The sequence below is a fragment of the Neovison vison genome, chromosome 14 (genome assembly GCF_020171115.1).
Source record: "Neovison vison isolate M4711 chromosome 14, ASM_NN_V1, whole genome shotgun sequence".
In the NCBI taxonomy this organism is placed as follows: Eukaryota; Metazoa; Chordata; class Mammalia; order Carnivora; family Mustelidae; genus Neogale; species Neogale vison.
The window spans coordinates 520,567-533,027 of record NC_058104.1 but is presented as its reverse complement, the minus strand read 5'-3'; the positions used below and the strand labels follow the sequence as shown (position 1 = coordinate 533,027).

The 12,461-nt window shown below is 55.1% G+C and overlaps 1 protein-coding gene across 3 annotated transcripts in view; it reads right to left on the bottom strand.

Moving 5' to 3' along the window:
• Positions 1-12,461, bottom strand: part of IFT140 (intraflagellar transport 140) — a 71,595-nt gene that overhangs the window by 32,608 nt on the left and 26,526 nt on the right. For all 3 annotated transcript variants that reach the window (XM_044233621.1, XM_044233620.1, XM_044233622.1), the window contains 5 exons: positions 9,835-9,952; positions 7,974-8,104; positions 6,484-6,652; positions 4,558-4,689; positions 1,452-1,639 (listed from right to left, as the gene is read on the bottom strand). In XM_044233621.1, the coding sequence (XP_044089556.1) occupies positions 1,452-1,639; positions 4,558-4,689; positions 6,484-6,652; positions 7,974-8,104; positions 9,835-9,952 (738 nt within the window). The remainder of the gene's footprint in view (positions 1-1,451; positions 1,640-4,557; positions 4,690-6,483; positions 6,653-7,973; positions 8,105-9,834; positions 9,953-12,461) is intronic.

The window sequence follows — 12,461 nt, the reverse complement described above, 5'->3', positions numbered from 1 at the left end:
AGGAAGGCTGGTCCATGCCATCCAGACTCCGGTTCACCCCCCAAACTAAGAACCCTCTTTGTCCACATCCACAGCCAGCGTGCAAAAGGCTCTTCCATCACAAAGTCTGGCCTCACTGTGTTAGAAATTAGACAAAGGACTAGGGCTCGAGTGCTATTTTGCTATTTTGCTATTTTGCTTCAACATTACAGAAACCTTCGCTGCGGGGCATTCTGAGGCAGGCCAGGAGGGGGCGGGGCCTGTTTCAGGTGACTTGAATTTTTCATCTTTTTTTTCCATTTTAGTTTCATCCTGCAATAATTTTCCTATCCTTTGGAGATTAAAACCTGCCAAATGCTCTTGAGAACTGCTGGATTCTCTCAGGTATAGACAGGAGGCTACTCACAGACAGCCCTTGAGCAAGAATTTCTTTTAGAAAAGGGGTGTCTGGGTGGCACAGTCAGTTGAGCTGATTTCGTTTCGGCTCAGGCAGTGAGCTCCAGGGTCCTGGGATTGGACCCGCATATGGCTCTGCACTCAGTGGGGCGTCTGCTTTCCCTCTCCCTCTCCCATGCACACGCGTGCTTTTTCTCTCTCCCTCTAAAATAAATAAACAGGGGCGCCTGGGTGGCTCGGTTAAGCATCTGCCTTTAGTCAGGTCATGATCTCGGGGTCCTGGGATTGCGTCCTGCATCAGGCTCCAGCTTCTCCCTCTGCCCCACCCCCTACTCATTCTCTTTCTCTCAAATAAAAATCTTTTAAAAAACAATCTTTAAAAACTTTCTTTTAAAAAAATTTCTTTTACAGCAACATTAATTGCGTTTTCACTATACTGTTTCGAGTGTTTGTTATTCAAACCTTCCTGTCTGGTAGCACTTATTCCCAGAGGAACAGGCATTACAAATATTTAGCAACTGCAGAACTTTCGACTAGGAAGAACAGTGAACACTTTCTGGTAAAGCAAGCTAGTAGGAGCATCTGGGTGGCTCAGTCGTTCATCTGCCTTCGGCTCAGGTCCTGACCCCAGGGTCCTGGGATTGAGCCCCGCATCGGGTTCCCTGCTCAGCGGGAAGCCTGTTCCTCCCTCTCCCACTTCCCCTGCTTGTGTTCCCTCTCTCTCTCGCTGCATCTCTCCTTGTCAAATAAATAAATAAAATATTAAAAAAAAAAAAAAAGCAAGCTAACAGCATCCCAAGAGCCCAGGAGCCCCGTAGAGGCGAGCCAGGCTCACCTGCTCTGTGCGCCCTGTTGTGCTCCCATAATACCCCTGCTCTGTGGCAGCGCACCGGGGGGGTCCTGGCATCCCCAAGAGTGGCGGTGTTTCCGCGGGTGACAAACCATGAGATATGCCATGACACAGTCACAGAAGAGTTACTGATCCTCAGAACCTCAGTGGGAAAGGGATAGCGCCCTAAAGACAGACCCCAGAGCCACGCACATCCCCCTGACACCTCCGGGAGCAGAGTCCTCACCTTTTGATGAGTTTGATAGACTTGAAGGCTTCATCCATGTCTCCGACGGTGACGAACAGACTGAAGTGAAGCATGGCGTCCCGCGTGGCCTTATCACAGTCCTCCAGCCCGACGAAGTCTCGTAGGGGTCTCCTGCCCACGCACGGGCAACCTGAGTCCCCCTGCTCTTCTCTGTCTGCTTCTCCTGGCTGAATGACAAAGGCCACCGCTGGTCATCAGCTCGCGGAAAGCAAATGCCTACGCTAAGTCTCTGCCTTAAGAGCTGCGTCAGTATTGGGTCTGCCTGCAGGCGTGGATGTGGCAGGTGTGGACGCCTAGCCACAGACCTGCTAAACGCAGTGCGAGTCTGAGGGTGCTCAAGGTCATCAGAGACTCTTACTAATGCCACCTTCTCAATAGTTATGAAAAGACTATGCAGGTGCCTGCCTCCCAGGTCTGTTCTGCCCTAGGAAGAAGTTCCATGACCCACCTGGGCACAGTCTTAAAATTAAGTGACGGCAATATGATTTCATGTAGAATCTTCTAAAACAATAACTTGGATTCCTAGTGTGCCAGAGGACAAGGAAGCCTCTGCTCTGTGGCCTGTGGTCAGAAGCACAGGACCGGGGCCTGGCATCTGGGGTGGGGGCGGTTGGGTGGGGCTGAGCCCCTAATCCGTGGGACCTGCCGCTGTCTCTGGGTGGATGGTGTCAGGACTGAGTCGGTCATGTTGAGCACAAAGCTGTAGACAGAGGGGCGCCTGGGTGGCTCAGTGGGTTAAAGCCTCTGCCTTCGGCTCAGGTCATGATCCCAGGGTTCTGGGATCGAGCCCCGCGTCGGGCTCTCTGCTCCGCAGGGAACCTGCTTTCTCCCCCCTCTCTCTCTGCCTACTTGTGATTTCTCTCTGCCAAAAAATAAAAATCTTTAAAAAAAAAAAAAAAAAAAAGCTGTAGACAGAAGTGTTAAGTCACTATGTTGTATACCTGAAGCTAATACAACTTCAGACATCAACTGTACTTCGGAAAAAAAAAAAAAAGAAAAAGGGGAAAAAAAAAAGAATTGAGTTGAATTGTCCAGCACCCAGATGGTATCTGAGTGGCAGCTGAGACTTGCAGGGTGCTCTGGGGGAACAACTCACCACCGCGGAATTTGGCCCAGGAATCCTGATCTCATCCCCGGTGCTGCTGTGTGACCCCTGCCTCTCTCTCAGTTCCCAGCAGCCCCCATCTCACTTTTCCCTCTGCCATTCACCTGTGGTCCCCCATGTCAGCATGTCAGGGAGGCACTTGACCTGGGCCTTCAAACATGGGGAGGATCTGTCAGACCCAGGTGTGGATGGCAAGACTCTTCCAGGCATAAAGCAGAGCATAAGCAAAGGACCCGGGGCAGCCCACCGTCTGGGTGGCTCGAATCTAGGGCTCGCGGAGGAGCACAGTTCGGGTCGTGTCAGGAGGAGGCTGAGTGCTGCAGAGCTTGCACTGAGTGGGAACTTCCAGAAGATGTACGCACAAAGCACAGGGCAGAGGCCTGACTTCCGTCTGATGTGGAGTTCTGACCGAACAGGCACGCTGCGGTCGCGCTTGGGAATTCTCACACAAACAGGACAGCCTGTGGGTCACCTGCCACGTGCACTCACCGCTGCCCACAGTTTGGAGCCTCATCTCTGTTCTGAGAGGAGGACACAGAGCTGGGGACCCTGTGGGGATCAGACTCACATCCACACCTCGAGCGTGCAGGTGGGGAGCCCCCGGACCCGTGCTGAGGGCCTTGAATAGAGGCCAGTAACCTGAAGAAGGGCGGCATTAAAGAAACACAATGCTTCAGAGCCATCTGTTACAGCCACGTCAGAGGTCAAATTGGGAAGACTTCCGGGGCACCTGGGTGGCTCAGTGGGTTAAGCCTCTGCCTTCGGCTCAGGTCATGATCTCAGGGTCCTGGGATCGAGCCCCGAGTTGGGCTCTCTGCTCAGCAGGGAGCCTGCTTCCCCTTCTCTCTGCCCGCCTCTCTGCCTACCTGTGATCTCTGTCAAATAAATAAAATCCTTAAAACAAAACAAAAATTGGGAACACTTCCTATATCACCAACCCGGATGAACAAACTCCCTGAATCACAAACACTGGGTGACGGGCTGCTTGTGCCACAGTCGGAGCCACGTGAGGGCTCTGTGGTGCAACACGGGTGTGCTGCTCCCACCCAGGGGCTGCCGTGACACCGCAGTCCCCAACAAGCCTGGTGACCGAGGCACGCAAGCAGACAGGACCAGCGAGTGGACAAGTGCAGCTTAGAGTAAAGTAAAACAGACCCTGGGAACATGGCAAGGTTCGGGGGACAGATGGTAGGTGAGGAGTGGCACTCAGAGCTGTGCCACACACACCTGCTCTCTGGGACCAGGAGCTGCGTGGACGGAGGTGGAAAGGAGGTGGGAGAGAGGAGGCATGTCAACGTATGGAGTAAACCACAGTCTGTGATGGGAAAGTAATGGGGAAATGTCATAGAAAGGACCTTAAGTGCCTTCACAACTTTTTGAGCTCTCAACTTGAGGAGAAATGGAAACGACCAAGGAGCACTAAGTAAGAAGGAGGTGTGGCAACGTCGTGGCGGCACGGATGGTTTACACTGAGGGAAGGCAGGCAGGCCGTGTGGACAGAGCTGCGGCACCCAGCAGCCTTGCCGTGGGACATTCACGGTTCTAGGGGCCAGGGTGACGAGGAGGCCAAGCCCAGAGAAGGCCAAGAACTTATCCAAAACAGCTGAGCTGGGAGTGTGCACGTGTGGCTGCTAACAACCCCATCTGTCACCACTGAACACAAGTATGTGCCATGCGGCTCCTGAGAGGGCCACCACCTGGGGCCGGGACTGTGCGGGTCTACATCATCGTTAGCCCTGAGCCTGGGGATCCTGGACCCTCCACCTTGGCCCTACCCTGTCCTGACGGCAAAGCCAAGTCCTGTAAGTTTCCTGACCCAGAAACCGCCTAACTGCTGGACTTCTAGGGAACGAATGAGAGCAGATGGCTCGCCTCACTTAACGGGAGGGGAGCCGGGGCACCCTGGCGGCTCTCCGTAAACTCCTCCCCAACAGGGGAGGAGGACCCGAGAACGCGGCCCTGTGCTCATCGGGCTCCCACCTTTCTCGTGAAGTAATAATGAGGCACTTCAATCCCCAGAAGATTCTGGTAGGCGGGAGGCCGGGGGAAGCTGTCCTGGAGCAAGAAGCCGTGCTCCTCCGTCACGAAGAAGGACAGAATCATCACGTCCGCCTGCGAGAGAGGGAAACTGTTGTTTGCAGTTCGGCATCTAATTCCTATTTTCAGGGTTAGGATGTTTACACACAACAGAGAAAAAAGGAGGAACCGGTGAACACAGTCGTATACAGATAACCCACTCCCCGCTTCTGGAAGGATGAGCCTCGTGCAGTCTGAGAGCAGCTAGGCCCTTCACACGCATGGATTTTGTTGCAGCAAAAGCTAATTCTTCCCATCACAGTTGGTGAATGAAGCTAAAGAACTCTGTTTCCAGGGGCGCCTGGGTGGCTCAGTGGGTTAAGCCGCTGCCTTCGGCTCAGGTCATGATCTCAGGGTCCTGGGATCAAGTCCCGCATCGGGCTCTCTGCTCAGCAGGGAGCCTGCTTCCTCCTCTCTCTCTCTGCCTGCCTCTCTGCCTACTTGTGATCTCTCTCTGCCAAATAAATAAAATCTTTAAAAAAAAAAAAAAAAAAGAACTCTGTTTCCAGGTTTTTCTGTTCAGTTCCTTGACTCTCATTTAAAAATCCATAATAGTGGTGGCACCCGGGGGCTCCGTCGGCCGAGCCTCCACCTCTTGATTTCAGCTCAGGTCATGATCTCGGGGTGATGACACAGAGCCCTGCCTGGGGCTCCGCACTCAGAGGAGGAATCTGCTCGAGATTCTCTTCCCCTGCCCTTCCCCTGCTCACATGGTCTCTCTGAAAATAAATAAACCGATCTTTAAAAGCACCAACATTAGAATGATTCTCTCCTCTGCTTTGAAGGTAGAACGGACATGGAGCTGAGAGGCTGGGGGCTCGGCTGGGTCCCGCCGTGTGTGACCTGGGGCAGCAGCACCGTCCGCATGAGTGGAACATGCCCGACCAGAGCAGTGGGAGGTTGTTGTGCCAGGTCGCTGTGCCGGTTCCCGCACTTTCTCATCATCTTCACAGGAGCCCTACAGAGTCTCCGACCAGAGTGCCGGGAAGTGCCTTTCACAGGAGATCAGCACGTGCCCTCCTCGCTTGCCTGGGGTCGACACCCTCTTCCCGGAGAAGCCCCCGCGTGTGCCTGCCTCTCACTTCCGGAGCAAGACACCAGAGACACCTGCTCTGCGTGTTTTATCACTCGGCGTTTCAGAGCCAAGGATCGGATCTGCTTCCAAAAGTCTTGGGGCATGGACACTGACTGCTGACAATCTTGGGGCCCCCGCTCCCCCCACCCTGTGGTAGGGAGACAAGTTGGCCAATGCAAGCGGGCCAGCTGCCCTTGCTGACGTACTGGGAACCTACTATGGACCCCTCCGGAACAAGACCATCGCAGGAGGCCCGGCTGGCTGCTGGGCTTTCCCAGGGAGCACAGACGTTCCAACAGCACGAGTCTGGACAGTGTTGGAGTCCTGGGCCCTCCTGGGGGAGGCATGTCCCGCAGAGCCAGGGAGTCTGGTCAGGGTGGAGGCCAGGGAGCAGGCAAGGAGGCCAATGCTGCGGGAATCGGCCCCGTTGGTGGGAAGAGCGACAGTCGGCTGACTTAGCCCCAGGACAGGCCCCCACCATGGCTTAGCTCCATAACCCTTTCGGTCGTGGGCTGGGCCCCAGACAGAAATACGCCACACTCAACGTAACAGGAAAACTGAAACAGGAGAGTGTGAGTGAGACCAGACAGAGAGGGCCGCGCCAACCCAGAGGGAGATGCAGGCCAGGCGGCCTCAAGGTGGCACTCTGCTCCAGGCACCAACTTCCCCCGAACTTCCCCATAAAGCACATCGGGAGGATCATGAGCCCCCTGAGCCCCCTGTAACTAGATACAAAGGCGGTGCGGCCACTGTACCGTGGGGCTGGGACTGTCTTCAGTGGGTGGCTTCTTGTCCCTGGGCTGCTGCTGGTCTCCCGGCGCCTCCCGCACGGCCTCGCACACAAACAGCCTGGGCTCGCTCTGGTCCCAGAAATGGTTCACAGGGATGAGATCCATCAACTTCTCATCCATGAAGGCGTGGCTCCTGTAAGAGAAGGCCCGGCACGAGTCCTGAGAGCCGAGAGGAGCACCCGTGTTCGCGGCCTCTGGAAGCGCGTGCCAGGGACCCGGGTCGGCGTCAGCAGGCCATCGGGCACCGCCTAGGCGGCTGGCTCCGGAGCCCCTCTGCCCAGCACACTGCGCACAGCCTGCCTGAGGACACCCAGACTGAAGTGAGCTGGTCGAGAGGCCCCGCGGAGTCTCGCCAGGGAGCTCTGCTTTGGCTCTGCAGCCGCCGCCACGGAGGGCTCCTGCCGTGCGGGCTGCTGGGGCGACGGGACGTTCCGGGGCCCAGGCACCGCAGTGCTGCCCACAGACGAGCTGTGTCCGGAGGCAAAGGAAGGGTCGGATCTCAGAAGAAGACAGGCGTCTGAGGGGAGGCTGAGCACTGTCCCACCGCCTCTGGAGAAGTGACAGGATGGGCCGGATGTAGCTCAGAGGTGGAGGGTGGAGGGCAAGTCTAAGACACAGCTCAAACAAGGAACACGGGATGAGTCACAGACGGGAGACTGAGGGAAAGGTCAGCTGGGAGGTTTCAGACCAGGTGACCACGAAGAGTGAGCAGGGCGGACAAGAACAGCTTCTGGGGAATGGCGCTCCGGTGATGGCAACTGGTTCCTGTGGCTATCTGGAGCCCGAGAACAGAGCAAGGCTGGGGAGAAGTGGGGTGGGGTGTCCAGGTGGGACCACCAGCAGCAGTCAGTTTAAGCCACCAGGAGAAAGAAGGTTCTGGAAAAGGATTTGAGCTGGGCCAGGAGGCGGAGAGCAAAAGGAACGGAGCCAGCAAGGCCAGCCGTGGACTGTGCGGCCACGCGCTCGGTGCAGCACTGGTCTAGCGTCCACCCCGTGCCCAGAGCGGCGCCCGCGGCCTTCAGGCGTCCCTTCCTGCAGAACCAAACGGGCGCCCTCCACAGAGCAGGGTGGACATTCCCTGCGGCAGAAGGAATGATGACCATGAAATCCTGAAGAGTGCCCGCTATTTCTCTAGAAATACGACGTCCACCCACGTAGAATCCCTCCCTTCTCAGGCGCTGGCAGCTGAGTGACCGCCACGCCCTCCCTGAGACTCGGCCCTGGCCACCACCGCCTTCCAGAAGCCCGGTTCTTCTGGATAATTCCAGGACCTCAGAGGCTCGAGTCCATCCCCATGGCCCGGGCATATTGGCTGTCCCACCCGTTTGGGGCCCTGGTAACTACCAGGGTCCCTGAGCTCTGGAGCACAGCTCAGCAACCTTCCCAGGAGCTGACCAGTAACTCAACAGCAGTGTCAGCATTTCCCATAAAACCCTCCCAGACCACAGTCTTACTTCTTGGTCTCTTGGCCGTTGAGGGACAATGTCTCCCTCTGATCAATCTGCCCCGTCTTGAGGTCGAGGATGGTCACCGTGTCCATTTCCACATCATAGAAGCAGATTTTGGAGTCGGGGCTGTTGTCTGCCTGGGGGAAGAGAAAAACGGAGCTCACAGTACCACTGGGCTGACACACCACAGATTTGAGAAGAAGCGTCGTGTCCACGACCCACCGGCCACTCTGGCATTCCTAACGTGGACATCGACTTACTTCATCCCACTGAGACCCCTGCTCGATCACTACTTTGTAATTTCCAAGCACTGAAAACAAATCCTAACGCGTCGTGAAGGCCCGACTCCCGCTATCCAGCTGTGGTCAGTGTTGACTGGAGTGACTTCATCTTCGCAGAGGTGGACTGACCACAGGGACATGGGGGAGTCTGGGTCCCAAAAAACAGTTCTCATGCAGGTGACAAAAACAGGAAAGAGGGAACCAGCTTGGTTGCTCGGGCAACAAACACCAAGAGTTCAGATAGACTGAGCAAGGCTTTATTCTAGAAGATGGCAGAATGCTAAGTGGGCCTGAGTACTTAAGGAAGGTAAAAAAAAATGAATTTGTCAAAATTTGAGACAGAAGAGGATACTGTAAGGTTGACAGCAACAGAAAAATCGCAAAATTATCAACAGGTCTGAGGATCTAAGAATGTGCTTCTAGTGACCAGGAACACAGTCAGCGCAAGCAAAGATGAGCAACAGACCGGAGATGTGTGGGTAATGATGAAGGTGCGCGGCCTCCGGCCCCAGACCCTGCCTGTGGGAATCCAGACCCTCTGCTCCCAGCACTCCCCAACCCCATGGAGTGCCGGCAGGGGCGGGTGGCAGCTGATTTTCCCTGCAGCTCCCTTGTGCTACCTGAACTTCTTTTTGTCATTTTTTCTTTTACCACAGGCAAGAATTCCAACACAAGGAGAGGCATTCTTAATGCTCAGTGTCACTGTGCTCTGGAGAAGTGGGCCTGCGCGGCCAGGCATCCCTGTGCCGTCCCCACTCCTGCCCAGCACCACAGAGATGGCACCCTATCCTGGGGTGCTTCTTCCCTTCCCCCCTGCACGCCCCACTTCTGCTCTGGTGCACGTGTGCTCGGGCACAGCCATCCAGCTGCCCGCATCAGTGACTGTCCACCCAGGATGCAGTGACCATCCTCCACGTGTCCGGTCTTGGTGCTCCGGCTGGCAGGGCTGCTCTTTTCCTCCTGAGATCCCCCATTTCCAGCCAGACTGCCCTTCTGAGACTCAAGCTTGTCTTTACAGGCCCACTTGCTGCCCTCTGATGCCTGTAACTCGACAGAGACAGGACGCGCCATCAGCCCCGCAAAGGGGCCTCACCAGGTTCCCCTCCACCTCCACACTGCTGCGAGGGCTGGAACCAGCCGATCCCGACCCTTAGGACGGCTGCGGCAGGCCCCCAGGAAATGTGCGCACACCCCCACACTGAGAAGCAATCCGAGAAAGCTGCTTCCTCACTCTCCTGCCTCAGCCCTGTGCCAAGGCTGGCTCCTGCGTGGCGGCCCACCAACCGTGCCAGCCTCGGCCTTGCCCCTGCCATGGACTGTAGACCCTTGTCCAGGCCAGGCTCTGCCTTCCCCTTGTACTCTCGGTGCCTCTGTGCGGTAGGGTCACGGTCCTCGGGAAGCCTCCCGATTGGTGGCTTGCCTAGCACCACGCAGCAGGTTGACTCATTCTTAGATGGGTGTCTGTTCAGCCATGGGGAGGGGCCGAGCTCTCCTGTTCAACCACTGGCTGGTACCCACAGTGCCCGGTCCATGAGGGCACCCAGTAACACGGCGGTCCTGGGACGGCCGCTGCTGATGCCACCCACCTTGCTGAGGAGGATGCTGATCTTGCTGCCGCTGGCGTTACACCTGAGCGAGGCCACGGCCACAGCACCCGGGATCAGTGCCGCCAGGTTCTTGTCACCGCAGTGCACCTTCGCCTCCCTGCAGGGGGGACACAGGGTCTCAGGGCAAAGCACAAGCCCGCCCCTTAGCCATCCACCCTCCTCGCATGCGGGCAGCTTAGGGTGCCAGGACTGGCTCTTTGAGTGACTGGAAACCTTCATTCACAGAACTCGGGGCTCCTCAAAGGCCGAGGCGTGCTTGCTCTGGGGATCTGGACACCCGGGAGGGGGGCCAGCTCAGAATACAGGGCAAACTTAAACTTCTTAAAAAAATAATTTAAAAATTTTTTAAAAAATATTTTATTTATTTACTTGACAGACAGAGATCACAAGTAAGCAGAGAGGCAGGCAGAGAAAGAGGGGGAAGCAGGCTCCCTGCCGAGCAGAGAGCCCGACGTGGGACTCGATCCCAGGACCCTGAGATCATGACCTGAGCTGAAGGCAGAGGTCCAACCCGCTGAGCCACCCAGGCGCCCCTAAACTTTTTTAAATTTTTAAATTGAGGGGTACCTGGTGGCTCAGTTGGGGAGGCATGTGCCTTCGGTTCAGGTCATGATCCCAGGGTCCTGGGATCAAGCCCCACATTGGGCTCCCTGCTCCGCAGAGAAACCGCTTCTCCCTCTGCCTCTTCTCCTGCTCAAGCTTCCCTCTCCCAAACAAATAAATAAATGAAATCTTTAAAACATAATAAAATAAAAATATATTATTATTTTAAAGATTTTATTTATTTAACACAGCAAGAGAGGGAACGTAAGTTGGGAAAGTGGAAGAGGGAGAAGCAGGCTTTGCACTGAGCAAGGAGCCCGACGTGGAGCTCAATCCCAGGACACTGGGACCATGACCTGAGCCGAAGGCAGACGCTTAATGACTGAGCCACCTGGTCGCCCCTAAAATGAAATTTTTAAATTGAGGTATAATTGACAATAACATTGTATTACTTCCAGGTGTAAACATAATGATTCAAGATTTGTCTGGGTAAATTTTTAAAGTTCCTAGGTTTACTGAACAAATTAAATATACACCCTCCCCCACTCTTCTGACATGAAAAGCAGCTGCTCTGTACCCCGCTTGTCCCCGTTGGTCCTGCCAGAACCGGCTGTCGTCGATGTGCCACAGCGACAGGGGCACAGAGCTGCAGGTGAGCAGCCCGCATTAGCTGGTTCTAGCTGGTTGCTGCTCCAAGAAGTACTGGCTGGACAGCAGAGGCTCATCTCGATTGTTTTCACGGAAGTCCCACTTCCTCTGTGTTTCCCTAACATCCTCTGTCATTGGAGCCCCTCCAGGCCCCACATGACATTTCATAGTCCTGTCTCCTTCGGCTCTTCTGGGACAGTTTCCCAGACCCCAGGCTCATGGGCACATGCCTTGCCTCAGTCCCATGATGTCTCTAAGGAGCCCGGTCCTCCTGATGGAGGATGCCATGGAGACCTGCAGCTGGGTGCGCTCGCAACCTCTCAGCCGCTGCACACACCCAGGACATGCATGCGGACTGCCGGATGTAGGGGTATCTGACCCAACTGAGTCTGTCTTAAGCTAAACGTGACTTTCACTCAACCCATCACCATGCGGCTGCTCTCACCTCCTCCCCCTGCTTACCTGTCACCTCCTCCCAACAGTGAAGTCCCGGCTCCCAAAACTTGCATTGGCTACCCAGTCCTTCACCTCTGCACCCAAACGCCGGTGCGGGCTGGTTGTTCCACGGCTAGGGTCGGGGGAAGGTGCACTGCGGACTGCAAGGCAGCTTTGTGTGCGACCCTAGGCCAACAGTGTCAACAAGCCTCCGATCCCCAAAGCAGGGAGACCGTTTCGCATGTTTCTGGCACACTCGCAGTGTTCCTTCACGGCCTGTGTTCCATCCTGGGATTCCCGAAAAGATCTCTGAACTTGGCATACATTTTAGGCTCACTACATGCTATAAGGTTCCACAGGCTCTGACAACCACATAGAAAAATTTTTACCACCTAAAAACTACCCTGTGCTCTACGTGCTCAACTGTCGTCCTGTTTGCTCCCTCCCCCAGGGTACAAAGACCAAGAATTTATACCAAGGGGCGCCCGAGTGGCTCCACTGGTTAAGGGTCAGCTCAGGTCACAACCTCGGGTCCTGAGACGGAGCCCCGCGTGCAGCTCCCTAGTCAGCGTGCAGCTGCTTGGGATGCACGCTCTCCTTTGCCCTCTGCCCCTCCCCTCTTTTGCTTTCTCACTCTTTCTCCAATAAGTAGATAAATATTTTTTAAGAAGGATTTATGCCAAAACACAAGGTGTTACAAAAAAATTCAGTCATAAAAAACAATTAGTGGAACAAGAGGGTGAGTTTCCAGCTCCTATCCATTTCTACACACCTGTCTCCTGACTAATTTTTAAAATGTGCGCAGGCATCCCTCACTTTAATGCACTTTTTTTTTTTTTTAAACAAACTGAAGTCTGTGACAAGCTGTGTTGAGCAAGTCAGTGCCATTTTTCCAGCAGCATTTCCTCACTTGCTGCCTCTGTCACATCTCGGTCATGTCTGCATCAACTCGAACCTTCTCGTGATTCTTGGATTTGTTA